Source organism: Trachemys scripta, chromosome 9, assembly GCF_013100865.1.
Source record: "Trachemys scripta elegans isolate TJP31775 chromosome 9, CAS_Tse_1.0, whole genome shotgun sequence".
Classification (NCBI taxonomy): Eukaryota; Metazoa; Chordata; order Testudines; family Emydidae; genus Trachemys; species Trachemys scripta.
In genome coordinates, this window is record NC_048306.1 from 71,020,060 (window position 1) to 71,041,199 (window position 21,140).

Consider the following 21,140-nt stretch of genomic DNA (forward strand, 5'->3'; position numbering starts at 1 on the left):
TCACTAGTGAAGAAAAGTATTCCTTGATGGTGAAAGTTAAGTTGGTTTTGTTGTGATGAAATATTAATTACTTTATACTTGATACGAATATTTTTGTGTTATCTGGGCAGTGTTTGATTCTTCACATCTTTAATTATTTCTTTGCTTTTTAGATCTTCAGTTTTGTAAATGATGTGACAGACAAGTACACTGTTATTACTTAGTAAGCTCTACCAGCTTTTGAAACATATAGACATGCATGCATGCACACACGCACACACAGTGGAATTAGTATCAAAATACTAGTCTAAACATATGAACTATGTCCTACCCCATTTAATGTCTACTCTTTAAATAAGGTTTTTGATAATGTTTCACCTTACCTCAGATGGTTTTGTGATACATTTTCCTTTTCCCAAACACTGAAAGTCATCTGAGTAGCTTCCCACAGGCATGCAGGTGCTGACTTTTACTACCACAGTTAAGCGTAAAGCCACAATGCATTTAGTAATTGAATCATTCACAAAGCCTGAAAAGAAACAGAGATTAAAGGGTTTTAATTTAAAATAAAAAATTCTAATGAATGGTTTTATTATTAGTAAAGTAAAAAAATATTGAATACAAAGAAACTATGTTTCAAATTTCACCCTCATTCACTTCTCATGAAACCCCACTGAAAGCTTACATGGGATTTAAGTTAGGGTGGAATTTGTCCACGTTACTGATCAAGTTGACTGACAAATGGAAGACATTCCAGAGTCAAAATGCATCATTAGAGTGTCATTCAGCACTCCTTCCTCTGGCAAAACTCCCATTTCACCTCAAAGAATGAACTAATAATTTGCTTAACATGGCCTTAAGTAAAAAGTACTTAACCTGCCCCTTAACATTGATCTTCAATTTGCCTTGTTTCCGATAAAACTATATCTTAGTTTAAGTACCATAAAATATATAACAGACAACTACAATAGCTTAGGAGAGTAGACAAAATAAAAGCCTAGTTTTCCTTGATTTTGTCTCAGTTTTTAATGGTAACATGAAAGCAAAGCCAACAAAGTAAACAAATTAGGTTAAAAATTAACTTAAATAATCAATCTGTAGCATGGAAAATTTAGTTTGAACAGAGTTAATAAGCATATCATTGAAACAACACAACATAAATTACAATGAATTACTAACAACTCAAATGTTTCCTAGTAGCATTTTAGATCAAAGTTGAGCAGCTTTACCCTCTACTTGAAGGCATTACTCTGTTTCAATGTAACATGAGAACTTTTGAACATCACATCCAATCCCAAAAATTCGGGGACTGTTCTAGCCATCACTGGACTGAACCCTATTGATTTTGCTCAAAATCAAAAAAACTGGAAGGGAGAAATCGGAGACCCAAGTTGTCCCCACCATCTGGTCAGCAGGACGAGCACCTCAAGTATTCTGTAATTTTCTACAGATCAAATAGTTGATGGCAGTCATTAACACCTTTCATAATAACAATGCCTCCAGATCAGCTCTATCCACCCTCCCAATACAGTTCAAAATACTGACACCCTGAAAGAGAAAGAAAAAATGGAAGACGACAATTGGGAAAGTGAAGGTATGAGAGGAATGGAGGCACACAGAATCCCTGGCAGAGGGCAGAATGGGTTTGTATAGAGCCCTTGGTATGAGGGGATGGAATGAATGGGGAGTTTCATGGTTAGAGTGCAAGCTGTGCTTTTGGCCACTTTTAAGTGCACCCCTCAGGTGACAGGCTCTAGCTTCCCACACCTCACTCTGGGTAGAACAACACAGTCCTACCCTCAGACTGGATCTCTGGCTTGCAGCCCTCCTATTTACCAATCATGTTAATCTGAAAGGCCAAACTGGTTTTGGCACCTGTACACTCATTTCCTCCAGGAGACTATGACAGAATAAGTTTGCAGTGATGGAGAAACAGCTTTTTCAGAACAAAGTAGTATTTATTTGGCAAAGGGTGCATCACATGCATAGCAAATGGGTTAAAAGTCCTACAGGGATCTTAACTTCTCTATAAATATCTCAGGTTGGTCCAGCATATTGCAGACTACCCTTCTGAGTCTGAGAGTTAGTTTTCATCCCCACAGACCCTCTTTCCATGTCTCAATCAGCCTGGGTGTCAGCCTCAGTCTGCTGACAACCTTTCCTCCCCTTTCCGCAGGAGCAAATCTTTAACTGACCAGTGTCTTCTGATCTCTGGTCTCAGCCTGGAGAAAACAGCTGTATAACCTTGCTGGCACCAGGCAGGCAGCCTCTTTACAGCAAGTAACCTGCCTATTGTTTGAGTGTTTGCTGGGATGCTCCTTATCTAGGTCATAATTTTGTCTTTCCTGCTTGATTTCTCCAACACCTCCTTTTGATCTCACCCCACAGTAAGTAACCTATCACAAACAAACAAACAGAAAGGAATGCACAATAGTCAAACACAATACAGCTATCTCCTATTTTGTTACAGGGTGGAGGGGGAAAATGAGGCACACAAAGACCCCGGCATGAGGGGTCCCTGAAATAGACGACGCAGGGAGGATGGCACACAGGCAGCTTGTGGAATGGAGGTATAAAGAAGCCCCAGGTCTGTGAAATGATCTCAACCTATAGAAGCAACAAACTGTGCAATCTTCTGGTTCTAATTTTTCAGCCAAAACATACTGTTCCATATACATTTCTCTCCTTGTAATACAATTCTCCTTCTGCTGCGTATTAAAAACCCAGTTGTGTTTCTATAAGGCATTGTTACAAAATAAATTGATTTGACAATACCACAGCCATTTTGTGCACTCAGCCACCATTAACTGGAAGCGAGAACACCACATTGTTAGAAATAACTTGAGCTTTGTATAAGCACAGGAAATAGCTGCAGCTGCAGTTTTGCTGATAAGGATGGAAAATAAAATTGGAAGAATCATGAGAATGGGCGAAAGTGTGGATAGCTGACCTTGGATTTGTGTGTTCCGATTATGAGTTTCTGCTGATGTTATGACTAGGAGTTGCTCGCTGATGTTAGGAAAACTATTAGTTTGCAAGGGGTTACTATGAGTTATTATTTGTTTTGAGCAACCTATAAAAAGATCAGTCAGTGTGTGTAATTTGGAGAAGTTTGAAGATGTTTTCTATGAGCTAGGAGGCTGACATCCAACTCCCTAGTGGCTAGGAGGAAGGCTGGCCCCCACAAACCTGCTGCTGACCACTCAACACCATCTCAGACTTTGGGTAACTATATCTGGGTTGCTCGGGATTATTGCTATTTTAGATGTGTGCTTTAGATGCCCTGGGTCCAAACATTTGGATACATAAGGGAGCATCCACACAACCACACTGGACGCTGCTACGTAAAGAGTTCTGAGCTTGTATGTCAAGTGCATGTGCAGGAGAGGGTGAAAGATTTTTGGGTGAAAGCACTCTCATTTGTACTGATCATTTATCAGACGGAGGAGCTGTAGACCCCATCAACTTATTTCCTGACACTGCCTGGAGATAGGAACATATAAATTAGCATAGTTTCAGATTGAGAAAACTCTGGGCAATGGCATATATTGGTATATTTAAAACAAGCTATAACACAGGAATGGAAATGGCAGCATGACTTTGTTTTTACGTGGAAAGGCTTTGCTGATCAAGGGATATTTGAAAACCTCTTTCAGCATTCACTCCATCATCAATCTACAAACCTCGTAAAAACACTTTGAAAAGTTTCCAAAGTGTTTGGCAGAAGATCTGAAGTGCACTTTCACAGGTAAATACATTTATAAGACCCTTTTGGAACAAGTTTATTTTCCTCCATTTCTTCAGGTGAACCCTCCCAACTTACAGGAGACATAACTGGGAGACCCTCAATGGAGAAAAGACAGGGGATGCCCCCTTAATATGTCACAGGGGCAACAGGTCTGCTGCTGCTGCTGCTTCCATTCAGTAAGGAGGAAGGGACAGGACAATTTGCAGGCTACTGTCTCTCTCTTTGCAAAAGACAACTGCAGGTAAAGGGGAGGGCACCTGAACGGATGGAGGAGAAAAGTGCTAGGAGAGAAAGGGAGCCTCTACAGATTCTAGAAGTTTAGCTGAACTGCCATATTTTGAGGCTTGGAGAATTAAGATATAAATATTAATATCATCTAAAATTTCTCTGGATTTGCATAGGAAACACATTCCCCTTGCCACAAGGAAATCCTTTAGTCTCTTCTTTTCAGAATTAACCTAGGATGTTTTTTTAAAATGCTGGTATTTCTGCATTATTAATACATGGATACTAATACTGTCTATATGGATCCCTCTCCTGAACATGCACTTGACATATGTGACGTTGCACTCTATATGATTTTATGAAAATATGCTAATTATAGAATATCAGGGTTGGAAGGGACCTCAGGAGGTCATCTAGTCCAACCCCCTGCTCAAAGCAGGACCAATCCCCAGACAGATTTTTGCCCCAGATCCCTAAATGGCCCCCTCAAGGATTGAACTCACAACCCTGGGTTTAGCAGGCCAAAGCTCAAACCACTGAGCTATCCCTCCCCAGAATGAGTGTGAATATAATGTAACTGGAATATGCTTCATGCAAAAAGTCTCTTGTAAAATATCATTACAAAGCTTATAATCTACTAGTGTGGTCATCCTATTTGTATAAAGGTACCATTCTTATATCTGAAAGAAATATGAAATATAACTCTGAGGTCCTATTATAATTATGCAAAGTGTGGGACATTAATGGTGGTCTGGAATCTTGATGGCTCCCATCAACTAGGACAACTGGTTGTAAATGGCTGTGTTTACTTGCAAGCCTTCCTGTGAGTCAGGCCAGGAAGAATGAAGGCTCGGGGTCTCACAGGACATGTGACCATGTCACCTGGTACTGGAATTCATCTTAAACCTGGTGCTTTTCCATTTATAACAGGGATCTCAAACTCAAATCACCACGAGGGCCACATGAGGACTAGTACATTGGCCTGAGGGCCACATCACTGACACCTTTTCATATAAAGGTACAAAAGCCCCCTCCCCTCCCCTCCCGCCCAACCCCACTCCACCCCTTCCATGAGGCCCTGCTCCTGCCCTGCCTCTTCCCCACCCGTATTCCAACCCTTCCCCAAATCCCCACCCCTGCCCAGCCTCCTCACCTTCCTCCTGGAAAGCATTAAGCGCCGCGAAACAGCTGTAACTCTATAGGCCGCAGGGGAAAGGATTGGGCCCAGACTAGGAAGGAGTCCAGTCTGTGAAAGAAGTTTATTGGAACATCTCTGTGGGTGAGATTTCATCTGTATTCAGTTTCCTACTATATTAGGCTTAGACTTGTGTGTTTTATTTTATTTTGCTTGGTAACTTACTTTGTTCTGTCTGTTATTACTTGGAACCACTTAAATCCTACTTTTTATATTTAATAAAATCACTTTTTCTTATAAATTAACCCAGAGTAATTAATTAATTCCTGGGGGAGCAAACAGCTATACATATCTCTCTGTCAGTGTTATAGAGGGCGGACAATTTATGAGTTTACTCTGTATAAGCTTTATACAGAGTAAAATGGATTTATTTGTGGTTTGGATACCATTGGGAGCTGGGTATCTGGGTGCTAGAGACAGGACCACTTCTTAAGCTGTTTCCACTTAAGTCTGCAGCTTTTGGGGGAAGTGATTCAGATCGGGTCTGTGTTTGCAGCAGGCTAGCTCAACAAGACAGGGTTCTGAAGTCCCAAGCTGGCAGGGAAAACAGGCTCAGGGGTAGTCTCAGCACATCAGTCCCAAGGGGGTCTCTGTGACCCAACCCATCACAACATACATGCTCAGAGCTCTTTATATAGCAGCATCCAATGGGGCGGTGTGGATCTTCCCTCATGGATCCTAATGTTTGGACCCAGGGCATCTAAGAAGGTGCAGCACCCACTATAACTCAGTTCATTTCAGTGGCAGAGGCAGTGAGTTAGAAGGCTTTTTTGTGTCTCTCTTTTCAGTGCCTCAGTTTTTATGAGTTAGTGGTTTTGTCTTTTTAAAAACACAAAGGGTAGAAATCCTTACGCTTCACAGTGTAAGCCAGGCTCTAACTAATGGGGTTAGGAAGATGTCTCCCCTACGAGCGGTTTAATTCTATAACTGTCTATTAAATCTTGTTCATCTATTTTTTTAAACCTTCCTCTGAAGCACTGGGTACCGGACACTATCAGAGACAGACATGGACTAAATCAAACCAGTGGAAAGTGACAACAAACTTGTCCATCCAGGCTACACATTATCTGTCCCATACTTTTGGCAAAACACAAAATGACACTGAGTCTTTAAAGCTAAATTTTTGACTGGATGTCCACCTGGGCTCTGCTGGAAAGTGCATGTAAGTGCTTCTATGGGCTACCACACTCCTGCCGACACTGCTGTCCACCCCGGACAGCATAAAGTATGTTGGTATAAATTGGCACAAGTTATGTTGCTCAGTGGGTCGCTAATTCACACCCGAGTGATACAACGTATATCAATGTAAACTGTTGTGTAGCCATAGCCTAAAAGGCACAGTGTTACCACCATCAATTAATCTAAACACAAACATAATAAATTCTAATAAAACTAAATTTTGATCCAAATTCGTCTGAGTTTCTAAAAGCAGCTTTATACATCATGGAAATTTTTGAAAAACCTACTTATTTAAGTTTTGTTTGTTTCTCTTTCCTTGCCCTTAATTACACTAATATAGGCATGGAAATGAGATTTTTTTTTTTTTATTTTTTTTTTTTACAGCTCACTTTCTCCTGATGTTATTCCCCATCTGAAGTCATAAATTTATTTGTGACATCAAAATTAGTTGCTTGGAATGTGACTGATATGCATCCAATGAGGGATTAAGATTTCTGAAGGGAATAAACAGCAAGACCCTAAGGAAATATTCTATTTTTATGCAAATATCATTAACAAGAATGACCGAAAAGAGAAGCAGAAAGTACATGAAATAGAAAGATTTTCAATGACACATTACCCTCCTCTCGCACCCTAAGATTTCATTCTTATGTAGCTATTCCCTAATGCAGTTATTCCCAAAGAGATAATGATGTTTACGTGGTAAACAGGGATGTAATTCAGACTACTATTCTTACCCTTCACAAAAGAATTTAGGGAATACAACTGCATTTTTCTTAGCATTTCATAATGTTTTTTCCAAGAATTTTTTCTACTATGTGGTAAATTCTGCCTCTCTTCCAAAGGTCCCTGCCTGATGTGAAACCTGTACAAATCAATTGCATAGGATGAGCGAGATCTTGGGAACTCACACAGGGGACATGTAAACCTTAAAAGACCAGTTCTCTGGGAAACTCCTGCATGAAGATGATGAGCACCATTGTGAGTGTACCTAGGGTGACCAGATCAGCGCTATAAAATATCGGGATGTGGGGGGCAGGGCGGGGCGGAGCAAAAAAAGGGGGGGGGCATATGTGGCGCGCGGTGGGTCCGGGCAGGGGCAGCACGGAGTGGGCAGGGGCCAGGGGGGCAGCGCGGGCCGAATCCCCGCTGCTGCTGGGGAGCCCTGCGCCTCTCCCTCCCGCTGCCCCGGCCACATGCGGCACGCATCTCCCGCACCTAGTCTCCCTCCCGCCGGGAAGGAGCCACTGGACGTACGCTGCATGTTCGGGGATCATGTCCCGCCGGGAAGGAGCTGCAGCCACGAGCAGGAGAGAGAAAATTTAGGACAATATAAAAGTTATAATGCGTACAGTACTCAATAAAACAGGGATCGTGTTGCTTGGATGCTGAAAGAAAGCTATTTCCAGAGCTTTTATTAAGCACTCCTTAGCTTCTAGGTATGTTAGTAATTCTATGAGTGCTGTAGAAAATATTAATGGAGACTTTTCCATTTCATTTTACAATTTTACTGTATAATGTGGATAATTAGTTAGTGTTTCTAATTTGTAATGATCTATACCTTAATTTCCATGTTGCAAACTGGAGGGTGAGGGGAAAGAGCACAGAAAATGTCTTCTTCTCCAACATAAATTTAATCCACGTGGATTTAACCATAATCAATTAGCCAATATTCCAATAGTCTCGATGAAAAATTTACTAGATATATCTCTGATGTCTGGTTTGACTAGTGAAGTGGTATGCTGCTGACCTTTTCTGAAAACTGCCAAACTGTTCTGGACCTAATCAACATCATATATTACCCATCAGTATAAAGATGCAGCCAAAACTCACTTCCTCTTACAATAGAATTTGATAGTCCTCGATAGAGAAACAGTTATGTAATTATATATGCATGTTTGGAAGTATCTAGAGTTTATTTGCTTGTCTGAAACAGATTGTTACACACTCTTCAGGACAGTTCCGTAAAGGAATTTAAAATCAGCCTCCTTTGTACTTTGAGTCTCGTTACTATTTTGGCAACAAAAGCCCTTGGCAAACTACTGAAAAAATCATTTCTCTCACTGGAGTGCCATATTTTTTCTTATAATTCCCAATTATCACACCTAATTTCCAAAGATTGTGAAGATAAAACAAGACTATTTATTTTCTCCTTTCAGTATTTATATTTAGGTATACCAGATTCATAGATTTTAAAGCCAGAAAGGACCACTGTGAGAATCTAGTCTGATCTCCTGTATAACATAAATGAATTACTTTCTGCTTCACATCCAATAGCTCTGATTGAACAAGAGCATATCTAAGCTCTACTTTAATTTCCAGGTAGGAGGATAATTTCAGACATGTTTACAGCTCCCTTGATCTCGAGCCTCGAGAAAAATAATATAGCTGCTTATAATGATAGGTAATTTTGTTCAATTTAACTTTGCAGTCTTTCCAAGGCCCAGTTAAAATGTAATGATGTCAAAGTAAATTTCAGGGAAAGAAGTCAGGGCTGAACTATTTACACCGGTGTGTATGAACAATTTGAAACCCTTATAAATCAGAATCTGAAATGGAGAACGCTGCATCTATTTTAAAGGAAAGAATCTTTCAAGCTTATACATAATCAGTTGATAATGAAAACATATCTGTACGATTTCACTGGTACCATACATGGTAAGATATACTAGATCTCATTCCCATTGTTGCTGTTTTGCATCCTTCAGCCTAGGAGCACAAAGCACATACCTTAACCCTTCTATTTCTCTCACTTCAAGAAAGTCGAGGAACAAAAAAGTAGGAAAGTCAAAACACAACAATCCTCCTCCAGACCAGTTTGGCACATAGCTTGGGTCTTGCAACTAATTTTGTTATGTAGATCAGAAACTCTGAACCACACCACTATAACTAATACAGCTAGTCCTTCCTTCTTCCATAAATCAATGCAGTTAGAGGGTGCCACTATATATACTTGCCCTCTGGAGATTCTGCCCCTGTGTATAAACTACCATAGAGGGCTACTCTGTCTACATCACCTGGAAGCCACAAACCACAAAACGACTATCTTCCTTTGTTTTCATAACGTTGATAACAGATCATAATCTCTACTATGACAAAGGCAAGGGAGTCTTGGGTCAGAGGAACAGTGCAAGGCTTTACTTGCTGTTGTCTGGCACAAGTTAGGTATCCAAGCTGTTTTGAATTTAGCAAACCAATCAGAACGTGTGTCAGTGAGTCTCTTATTACCTTGTAGATAGCAGCATCCAGTGAAGTGGGAGAAAAAATGACTACACAATACCATCAGGTTAAGAACTCAAACACAGTCTCTGGCAACTGACAGACAACTACTTTCCCATTTCAAGATGCTGGATGTGGGATCTCACAGCCACAGCATAGGTGACTTTTGAGAAGAACTACAGAATCTGAACTGGACCAGCCAATGAAGGAAAGAAGGTGACGTTATCAAAGCTGTCTGGCAACAGTACAGGAAGGTGGCTGACTAAGGTAATGTGCAAGATCACTATTACTGTGCATTACTGGGAGCGTAGCTGGTTGTATGTAGGGCTGGGTTCATAAGGGTAACAGACCTGGCTCCTGGTGCATGCACGCTGCTTTGGCTATTGTGCTTGGTGAGTGTAGAAATGCGCTCTCATTATTTCCGTGCTACAGTGCATCCAACACAGAAATACTTTTTCCTCCAGCCATGCCTGTTCATACAGTGCTGGAGCAAAATTAGTAATTTTAAGATTGAAATACAATTACCCTCAATCTCCTCCGCTAAAGCACTAAATTACAAAGCTCAAAACTGAGATTCTGTTCTGCATCATGCACCAGGGTCTTGTTCACCATTTGTTTCTCTGGTGAACCTACACATGATGCTTGGGCCCTCCAAGTATATCTGACATTGTCAATTATCATGATCCTGAACATCGCAACAGTTACATCGGCATACAGCCACCATATTCAGTACATCGTTTGTGCTTGTGTATATTTGGCTCCTAGTGTCGGCGGTGTGTATACTCACCAGAAGTGCTTGTATTGATTCAGAGTGCAGTGCATCATGGGTAGGCATCAGTGCTCTCTCTTATGGGAAGCTTTGAAAGTGCATGAAGGCCAAAAAGAAGTTAAGCAGGAGATATTGGGAGCATGGAGTCAACTTCCCAGTTTGCAACTGTCTCCATCCCATCATGTTATCTGTTTCCCATAATTTTTGCACCTTTTTTCAAAATCCCACAAACCCACGCAGCCCTCTTCAATGTCTGCCATCTCTGACAGAAGCCTGGAGCCTGCACAGTTCTATACTTTTATCATGAACATTGTAAGCACAGGGTGCATGATCCTGGAGTATTTGCACAGTTGCAAAAAGAACCAAATGAGTGAAGAACACAATTCCCCGAAGGACAGATTGCTGTGGGACATAGCAAGAACCAATTCAAGGTTGCTGGTGGTATTCACGGAGCAGCTGCAGATATGGACCCAAGAAACAAGCACTGACTGATGGGATTGGATCATAATGCAGGTTTGGGATGATGAGCAGTGACTGCAGAATTTTCAGATGCACAAGTCCACATTCTTGGATCCATGTGCCAAGCTCACCCCAGCCCTCCAGTGCAGGGACACCAAAATGAGAGCGGCACTGACAGTGGAGAAGCAAGTGGAGATTGTACTGTGGAAATTTGCAATGCCAGATTGCTACCGGTGAGTCGGGAATCAATTTGGAGTCAGGAATTCCACTGTAGGGGCTGTAGTCATGCATGACCATTAATCGCCTCCTGCTTTGCAGGACTGTGACTCTGGGTAATATGCAGGATATATCCTGAACTGTGGTAGAACAACAGATGACATGCATGTCCCTATTTCAGCATCAGACCACTTTGCCACTGAGTACATCAATAGAAAGGGCTACTTTTCTATGGTTATGCAAGCACTGGTGGATCACCAGGGATGCTTCGCCGACATTAATGTGGGCTGGTCAGGGAAGGTGCATGATACTCACATCTTTAAGAACAGGACTGTTCAGAAAGCTACAATCAGGGACCTTCTTTCCTGACCAGATTACCATTGGCTGAAATGCCAATAGTGATCCTGGGGGATCCAGCCTACCCCTTGCTCCCCTGGCTCACAAAGCCACATGCTGGTCAGACTGACAGCATTAAGGAACGATTCAACTACTGGTTCAGCAGGTGCAAAATGACAATTGGTATTGTTTACCAGTGTGGAGGGCAGAGGTGGAGCAGCAGTCTGTTGAATCTGAACTGCAAGACACAAGGGCTATGAAAAGAGCTCAACGTGGATCTATAAGGTTCAGGGAGGCTTTGAAAGACCATTTTAACAGTGAGCCAGAGTAATAGTGTGCTCTGCCGGGCCCTGCTCTTTTGTGGCCTGATATGAATTGTGTGGTGATTGCTGTACATCTATGAATAGAACATTGTCAATGAACCTATTAATTTTGTTTGTGACTGATCCTGTGAGTTGTGTAACACTGTGCAATAACAAGGATCAGGATTATTGTGCAATAACAGGTAATCTGTTGTTTTCAGAACTTCTGAGTATATGTAGTGAACTGATACACGTAAGAACATAAGAATGGCTATACTGGGTCAGACCAAAGGTCCATCCGGCCCAGTACCCTGTCTGACGACAGTGGCCAATGCCAGGTGCCCCAGAGGGAGTGAACCTAGCAGGTAATGATCAAGTGATCTCTCTCCTGCCATCCAATTCCACCCTCTGACAAACAGAGGCTAGGGACACCATTCCTTACCCATCCTGGCTAATAGGCATTAATGGACTTAACCTCCATGAATTTATCTAGTTCTCTTTTAAACGCTGTTATAGTCCTAGCCTTCACAACCTCCTCAGGCAAAGAGTTCCACAGGTTGACTGTGGAAACTTGGTGGAGTGAGGACAATCAATGGGACACAATCATTCCAGGGTACAACACATATCGGAAGGACAGAACAGGTCGTGCGGGGGAGTGGCACAGATGAATTATGTTCCAAACAACAGAATTCTATTCTGTAACAAAAAACTCTGCACAATTTTAAAATACATTAAAAACTTAATAAATTAAGAGAACTGAACCTATGAAGGGTAAAGAACATTCATGTCCATTTCAGCCACATTCTGTGGCTTGGTACTGCAGCAGGCCCTTATGCCACATGGATTGTGAGGCATGTACAGGGAGATCCATATATTGAGTTCTCTATGGACTGCAGAGGGAGGTGAGCCTGAGATCATTGAACCTGCAGGTCCATCACAGTCTGCAGCATCTGTGTTTGCTGCCTGAGAAACCCCATTACGTCCTGGTGCATCTCCCTCCTTTTCCTGCTGGGATTTCTGGGCCTTTCTCCACTTCTCTTTCACAATGTTCATCTTCCAGGCCCTGTGCTTACAGTCCAATATGCAGCACTGGCTTGCAGGATCTCATTGAACATGTGATCCTGAATCCTCTTCTTTCTCCTTATCTGGCTCAGGCGTGGAGAGGGAGACCCTGAAGGTAGCAATGGCTGCAGTGGAAGATGAAGCACTCAAAGGTACCATTGTGAGCATATTCGCTACTGAAAGTGAAACAAGATGCTGAACTCACTCCCCTACATTCTCACTTTACTTGGGATTGCTTGTGCACGATGCCCAACACACCACCAGCCATGGTGAGTATGGCCCTCTGGGAGTTGGGGAAATGAAGAGGAAATTGCTCGGCTGCATGATTCTAGTAGCGCAGGGCAACAGCAATGAATATTGGCACCATTTTTCATAGGCTGTGATGCTTTAGCTGATATCTCACTCCTGAGTGTCGCAAAGGCAGAGAGAACACAGTTGCTGCTAGCGTCCCGAAGATGCCCAGAATCTTGTGCTGCTAGCCTGTGTACTGCAATGGTGCCTACTGAAATTATAGCTGAGTGGTGTGGAGGAAGAAATAAGGCAGCACTCCCTAGAAACCTTCAGCAGACAATTGCAGAGTACCTCCATGAAAATTTCATGAAGATCTCTCAGCAGGATTCAAAGGACACCTTTATGCACATAAAAAAATTCTGCTCTGCATGCCCCCTGTACTCTAGAGGGGAATGAAAAGTAGATAGCAACTCTACCTCTCTTGGTAGTACCACTAACTCTTCTAGCACAAGTAAATTAGTGAAAAGTCAAAAAATGTGTCCTGCTACTTTGGGGGTGCCATCCCTCTAATTAAAAATTTATCTACACACTGTGACAGACCCAGACCAGTGGGGTACAGAAGTCTGGTAGAGGGCAAATATACTGGTCACTGGATGAGTAGTTTTCTGTTCCCTGAGTGACCAGAGCAGGGGCTGCACTAGAGTAATCAGGAACCTGCTAGAACCAGTTAAGGCAGGCAGACTAATTAGGACACCTGGCACCAATTAAGAAGAAGCTGCTAGAATCAATTAAGGAAGGCTAATCAGGGCACCTGGGTTTTAAAAAGGAGCTCACTTCAGTTTGTGTGCGAGAGTGTGAGAAGCTGGGAGCAAGAGGCACAAGGAGCTGAGAGTGAGAGGGTGTGTTGCTGGAGGACTGAGGAGCACAAGCGTTATCAGACACCAGGAGGAAGGTCCTGTGGTGAGAACAAGGAAGGTGTTTGGAGGAGGCCATGGGGAAGTAGCCCAGGGTGTTGTAGCTGTCATGCAGCTGTTACAGGAGGCACTATAGACAGCTGCAGTCCACAGGGCCCTGGGCTGGAACCCGGAGTAGAGGGTGGGCCTGGGACCTCCCAATTGACCTGGACTGTGGGTTCTCCCAGAGGGGAAGGTCTCTGGACTGTTCCCCAACCCACATGGTGAATCTCTAAGGCAAGAAAATCTGCCAAGAATCGCAGCACCCACCAAGATAGAGGAGGAACTTTGTCACAACACTTACCTGAGATTCCTTCCCCTGCACCAGGCTCACCCGTGCTTGACTGGCAGGACTGGCTGGACTGCGGTGGAGTCAAAAACAGGTCCTGGCTTGCTGCACAGCTGGATCCTGCTATCTCCTGTTTCCCATATTACTCCTCCTGATCCACTACCTCCTCCTTCCCATTCATGGCAAAGACCTTTGACTCAGGCTCTTCAGAGTTATCTGCGGTGCTGTGTGTGTGTGTGGGGGGGGTGGTCTCTGCCAAGTGGGGCATGCATTTCTTTATATAGGCTGCAGGTCCCAGCACCAGATTAATTGTTGGCCTCTCTGACCTGGTATTCCTGCCGCAGCAATTTGGCTTTCACACAGCACTACTGCTGGTGCCTGCCATACCCCTTCTCCTGCATCCTATGAGCAATCTGCTCGTAGATAGCAACATTTTTATGGCTGGTCCATAGCTGTGCCAGCACAGTCTCTTCTCCCCACAGGCCCAGGAGATCCAGTATCTCCTGTCTGCTCCAGGCAGCAACATGTCTGGAGTGTGTAACTGGCATGGTCAGCTGGGCAGTTGCGCTCAAAAATGGAAAGCTTTAAGTGTGCTTGCCAAGCTGAGCAATCAGGAAAAGGAATTTCAAAAACGTGCAGGGCTTTAAAGGGTTGGGGAGGTTTCTGGTCTCTGTGGCCCCTGGGCAGCAGAGTTCACAATGGTCAGTGAGTGGCATTGTGGGATAGCTGCTGGAGGACAATTAGGGTTGTCATAAGTAATGTAGTGTCTACACATGCACCGCATTGAGTGTGGCTCTATATCACTCGGGGAAGTGGTGTTAGTATATTGGTGTAATGGGGTGCTTACGGCGGTGGGAGATCAATTTAAGTGTAGAAACATGCACAACTAGGTTGACGTAAACTGCCTTGCATCGACCTAACTTTGTAGTGTAGACCAGGCCTAAGGCACTAGAGAATAGCTGCCCAGAACATCACCGATCCCTCTGTGATGGCAGAAAAGCTGCCATGTGGACACAAACCATGTTATTTGTAACTGGTTAGCTAAACAGGCCTCCACCCAGTTACAAAAATCACTAATGTTGAAGTAAAAAGAAGAACAGGAGTACTTGTGGCACCTTAGAGACTAACAAATTTATTAGAGCATAAGCTTTCGTGGACTACAGACCACTTCTTCGGGTGCATATAGAATGGAACATATATTGAGGAGATATATATACACACATACAGAGAGCATAATGTTGAAGTGTGGAGGAACAATTTGTTACAGAAGGCATGAATCAGTCAGACCCCATTTTGGCAGCAGCATATTTGATCTCCATTGTTAAATGTAGTGCTTAGTGACAAACATATCAAGAACCCTTTTAAATGCTTTCCAGTCAGAAAACAAATAATCACATGAAATACTGGGATTTAAAAAGTAATTCTTCTCTGAGCAAAAACTATAAAAACATCATCATGCAGCTACATCTCTATTGTTTCTCACTAATAGCATAAAACCCCCACTCAGTTTCCAAATAAACAAACATTCCTTACTAACTGCCAGCATTGAAAATCACACTGGGCTTGGATAGTCAAGCTGAGTCATTTCCTTCTTATACATAATCACCAACACAGTAGTACTATTGCTGGCCAAATTATGCTCTCAGTCTCAGTAACATTTGTGCAATGCCACTAACCTTAGTGAGGATCACTGAGGTACAGATTGATAACAATGAAGTTGCATAGGTGCAACTGAGGACATGAATTTGGCCTGTAGTTCTTTATTACTGGTGGTGGTGCTTGAGAAGGAAAGTACCCAGCTTGACTTTCAAAGCTGAAGGTGAATTTTGCAGAGCTGGTGGTTAGATTATATTTGTAAACTGAACAAATATGAGTTGGAATCACCTGGGCATAATAAACCCCAAAATGAATTTTCACAGCCACTTTTCTATGTAGAACCACATTTAAAATAGATCATGGCTTTGTGTTACTGCCTCTAAATATGGCACAATTCGATGAAACAAATAAACCACAAAGATAAACAACATCACATAGCAATCTGTGGATCACATAGCAATGTGATATGGATTCTTATGAGATTATTTGTATACTGCCTGCAATATCAGCTTAGAGTGTGGCTTTCTGCCATGTCTCTGAGGGCTGTATTTATTGCACTAGACAATGGTGCCAGCATACTAAAAGATGGCAGGATTGGCTAAACTAATAGATTTCCCACACAAGGATTTCCCATTACATGCTTGTTGTGTTCCTGAATGAAAGAAATCGAGGACACCCACAGTGCAGGCAAATTTGCAATTAACAATATTTTGGGGCCAAACAGACAGACCGTCAAGAGTGCAGACTGTAAAAGGCAAAAGTTTTATCTATGCTCATTGGTTCACTCTGAAAATGGGTAAAATCATGAAAGGGTTGACTAATCCTATTTTAACATATACACACTGTATAATAATAAATAACAACACCGATAATCTGAGGACCTCAAAGCACTTTACAAACTTAATGAACTGTGCCTCACAAAACCCCTTGGAATTAGGTATTAGTGTCCCTGTTTTACAGATAAGAGGAGAAGTTAAGTGACTTGTCCAAGGCCTCACAGCTAGTCTGTGACAGAGCCATGAATAGATTGCAAACATCCTGACTTCTAGTCCTGTGCTTTTTTCATTAGACCATCATTTTGCAACAGAAATCTGAAAACTGGTTTTTGCCCCCAAAAATTATAGATATCAACAAGTCATAAACCATCTACTACAAGCTTTGAAAAGCTGAATTTCCAAAGGTTAAACTATAAAATGTACTCACTTCCCACAATTACCTGCTGGGACATACAGTAGTTAAAGGTGAACTGCAAAGTATTTGACAATTTTTTTTTTTAAATAGTAAAATTTCTACCTCCACCCCAAAAAATGCAGAAGTTGCTTAGAAATACAGCACTATGATTTGGCAAAGGTTGAATTAAGTATCACTTGCCGGTCCTGCTCTCTACTCCGTTCTGTGGCCATTTTGTGTGGAGTTAGGCAGCCTCCAAGCACACCTACAGGATCAGGCCCTGGAGGACAGTCAGGTGAGGGAAGGCCAATCTTCACCTGACTTGAGGCTTAGGCAGAAGATAGGCATCCAGTTGCCTGCCTGGGCAGCAGTGCACATGTCCAGAAGCAGAGGTTTAGGCACCTCAGGAACTTTTACAGCAAAAATTTAGGCACCAAGTGAGTTCAGGTACCCACAGGATTAGGTAACAGCTGAGCAGGGATTCTGTGGATCACTATAGTGCCTAAATCTGGGACTTAGGCACCTAGGTCCTTTATGGATCCAGGCCAAAGTAATTACAGTTTAATGCTTGAAAGAGGAGGCCCTATATTATATTATATTTTCATAAACAGTCTGTTGAAGATTTGCTGCCAGAACACAAATGTGGTATATTGCAGCAGCACAAAAGGATTTAAAAGTTTCTTTTATTTCAGCTTCATGTTTCCTTCTTGGCTTATAAAGCTATCATTTAAAAACAGTCCTTGAAATTAACACCTCATTGAATTGAATGAAAAATGTAGTTCACATTCTGCTGCTGTTGCTACTGTTACCTGAGGGTATGTCTACACAGCAACAAGAAATCTGTGGCTGGGCTGTGCCAGCCGACTTGGGTTCACGGGGCTCAGGCTGTAGGGCTGTTTCACTGCTGGGTAGATGTCTGGGCTTGGGCTGGAGCCCAGGCTCTAGGACCCTGTGAGATGGAAGGGTCCCAGAGCCCGGTCTCCAGCCTGACCCAGAAGTCTACACAGCAATGAAACAGCCCTGCAGTTCAAGCCCTGGGAGCCCAAATCAGCTGGAATGGGCCAGCCATTGGTTTTTCTTTGCTGTGTGACAATTTTCTGCAAGGCTGGTGTAGGGCTAAACCCAGGTGGAATCCTCCCTGCTGTCAGCACAACACTCAGTCGTGTTTGTACAAATAAGTCCTTAAAGGTGAACTGCAATAATAAAAATGAAAATTCTATTTACTTGAGCATAATGCACTGAATTCACCAATAAACAGGCTATGGTCTTGCACTGAAATAACTAAAACTGTTTTAATTTACTCTTTGTTATTTTGGTGCAAGTCTGTGTGTAGACAGACACTCTTATTGTGAAATAAAATTGTCCTATTTCAATTTTACTTATCTCAGTAAAAAATCAACTTAAGCTAAATTGAATTCTTCAGATGGAAATATCATTATCTTTCCACTGCATGAGGTGTAATAACACTGAATGCCTCTAAGGGTGCACATATACTGGACCTAAAACACACAGATTGCAATTATTCTTCTAATCTGAAACCCTCACAACCAGATACATTAAAGATTAGGATCCCCTCATCGTTGTAATTAGTTTCAAAATAGCTACAGATTATCTTTCATTATCAGTTTATTTTAATATAATTTTTTTTTGTACCAAAAACATGCACTTTGTCTGCATAATATGTCTCTAACCCATGTTAGAGATAATAGCTAATGCATGAAGAAGAGCGATAACTGTGTGCATTAAATGGCCCAGAGACCATCAACAGAGCAGATAATTAAAACTCATGAGACTGGAGATTAATAGTGGTCAGGGCAAAGATGTCTGAGTGAAAACCTTCTGGCATTACAAAGGCAGGTGAGCACTTTTAATGGTAAATGTTGCTTCTGCACAAAACACACACAGATAGAGCCAATCCACAAAGTTTTTATACAAACCCTCAAAAGTTCACAAGCGTGTTTAGAGCTGAGATTTTAGTTCAGACTCATTACTAATTTTCATAGAGCTAAATTAAGCATGCTTTAAAATTCAGATGAGGTCTCATTTAACTACAGAAGTCACCGTGATAAACTTGGATGACTATGCGTGGCAGAAAATTTTCACTATTGCTGTATATTATATACTTCATTACATGCACAATATGTTGTGTAAATACAATCTACTGTGCACTTCTCAAATGAATAGGATTACCATATTTCCACAATCAAAAAAGAGGACACTGGGGGGGAGCCCCGCTCTAGCCCTGCCCCCATCCACTCCTTCCACACCCCCGCCCCAACAGCCCCCGCCCCGAGCCCCTGACCCATCCAATCCCCCCTACTCTCTCTCCCTTGACTGCCCCCCTCCAGAAACCCCCTGGCCCCCTTACTCTGCCGCTCAGAACAGCATGTTGGGCACCACGTGGAGCCCGACACGTGGCTGCGTTCCCCAGCCCCTGCCCCCGCACAGTGCTGACGGAGCAGGGCGCTGGGGAAGAGGAGAAGGGGGGGGAGGCCCGATGCAAACAGCCCGGCCGGCCGGCGATCTGAGAATGCAGGGAGGGAGGAGAGGGGAGTAGGTCTACATTGGCTGGGCTGGACTCCGGCAGCTGATCTGAAGTTGCGGGGGAAGGGCTCTGGCTGCCGGAGCCCCATGCGAGTGGCTGAATTTCCTGCAGCCCTGCCGCGCTCTGCATGGGGGGGGAAATCCCGGACATTTGTAGCTATTTACAAATTCCCCCCGGCCGCTATTTTTAACCCAAAAAGCCGGACATGTCCGGGAAAATCCGGACGAATGGTAACCCTACAAATGAATGACTTTCACGAAATCTGTTTGTATAGCATACATATGTTGAACATGTGTATTGAAGGCTGTTAAAAGTTTTGTTACCGAGAAATAGTATGTGATCGTGTGATTCATAACTGTATGGTAATGCATGCCCTAAATGGAACATGGTGAAAGCATACTTGCTGTTACACCTATTTATGCAGTTCAGCATGCTCCCCACTGCACATGAGCCCCACCTTAAGGACATATGCAAAATGGGAGGGAAGGGTCATGGGCCCGCTATATTGCAGGGACTGTAATTATGATTGGTCTTCCTTTGGCCATGTAAGAGAAAGGGAGTAGTCTTCTTACAGCACCATGAAGTGACTGCATAAGGGCCTGGCATAATCTGTCCCTAGCATTTAAACAGTGCTATTTGGTGATGCACCTTCAATGTGAGATTGCCAATGCAAAACTAATTAGTCTGAGTTTAGCTGTAGTATTTTAGACAGCGTCTTAGAAAGAATTTAAAATTACTAAATATAGAAAGCTGTTAGTTACTAGTTATGTTCATTGCTAAGTACTAAGACCACTAGTCGTAAAGCGTTTTTGTGCTGTTTGTACAAGACAAATGAGAAATTTACATTCCATTGGGGATTTATAAGTCAAAGCATCTTTTTAAATTATTACTGAATTCCTAATGACTTCTGATTCAAATAATATTTTTCCAAGGTCACATGAGAAAAGTTACAGTTCAGTTTATTTAGGGTATAAAATTCTATTTATACTGGAGAAAAGTATAAATTTTTCACCACATACAATAGGGAAGTCTGTAACAGACCTTTGATGCATTTTCCCATTATATCTTCTCATTGTACTTATCACATTGTTTCTTAGTACATAAATGTACGTATTTTAAAACCAATTACAGTAACTCCTCACTTAACGTTGTAGTTATGTTCCTGAAAAATGTGACTTTAAGCGAAACAAAGTTAAGCAAATCCAATTTCCCCATAAGAATGAATGTAAATGAGGGGGTTAGGTTCCAGGGAAATTTTTTTCACCAGACAAAAGACTACACACACACACAGTATAAGTTTTAAACAAACAATTTAATACTGGTAGTGTGATGATGATTGTGAAGCTTGGTTGAGGTGGAGGAGTCAGAGGGTGGGATATTTCCCTTACTGCTAAATGATGAACTAGCAATTGGCTGAGCCCTCAAGGGTTAACTCTCTCACTCTACTAGGGTTACCATACGTCCGGATTTTCCCGGACATGTCCGGCTTTTGGAGGCTCAAATCCCCGTCCGGGGGGAAATCCCCAAAAGCCGGGCATGTCCGGGAAAATCGGGAGGGAGGGCTGGGCCGGGGTCGCGGTGCCAGGCGCGCGGTGCCGGGCCGGAGTCCAGGGGCGCAGTGCCGGGCCGGGAGCCGGGCCGGGGCCGCGGGGTCGGGCCGCCGGGGG

At 42.7% G+C, this 21,140-nt stretch overlaps 1 protein-coding gene across 1 annotated transcript in view; it reads right to left on the reverse strand.

The window, feature by feature from the left end:
* Positions 1-21,140, reverse strand: part of DNER (delta/notch like EGF repeat containing) — a 280,060-nt gene that overhangs the window by 105,102 nt on the left and 153,818 nt on the right. The window contains exon 5 of the mRNA XM_034781973.1: positions 363-508. Coding sequence (XP_034637864.1) covers positions 363-508 — 146 coding nt within the window. The remainder of the gene's footprint in view (positions 1-362; positions 509-21,140) is intronic.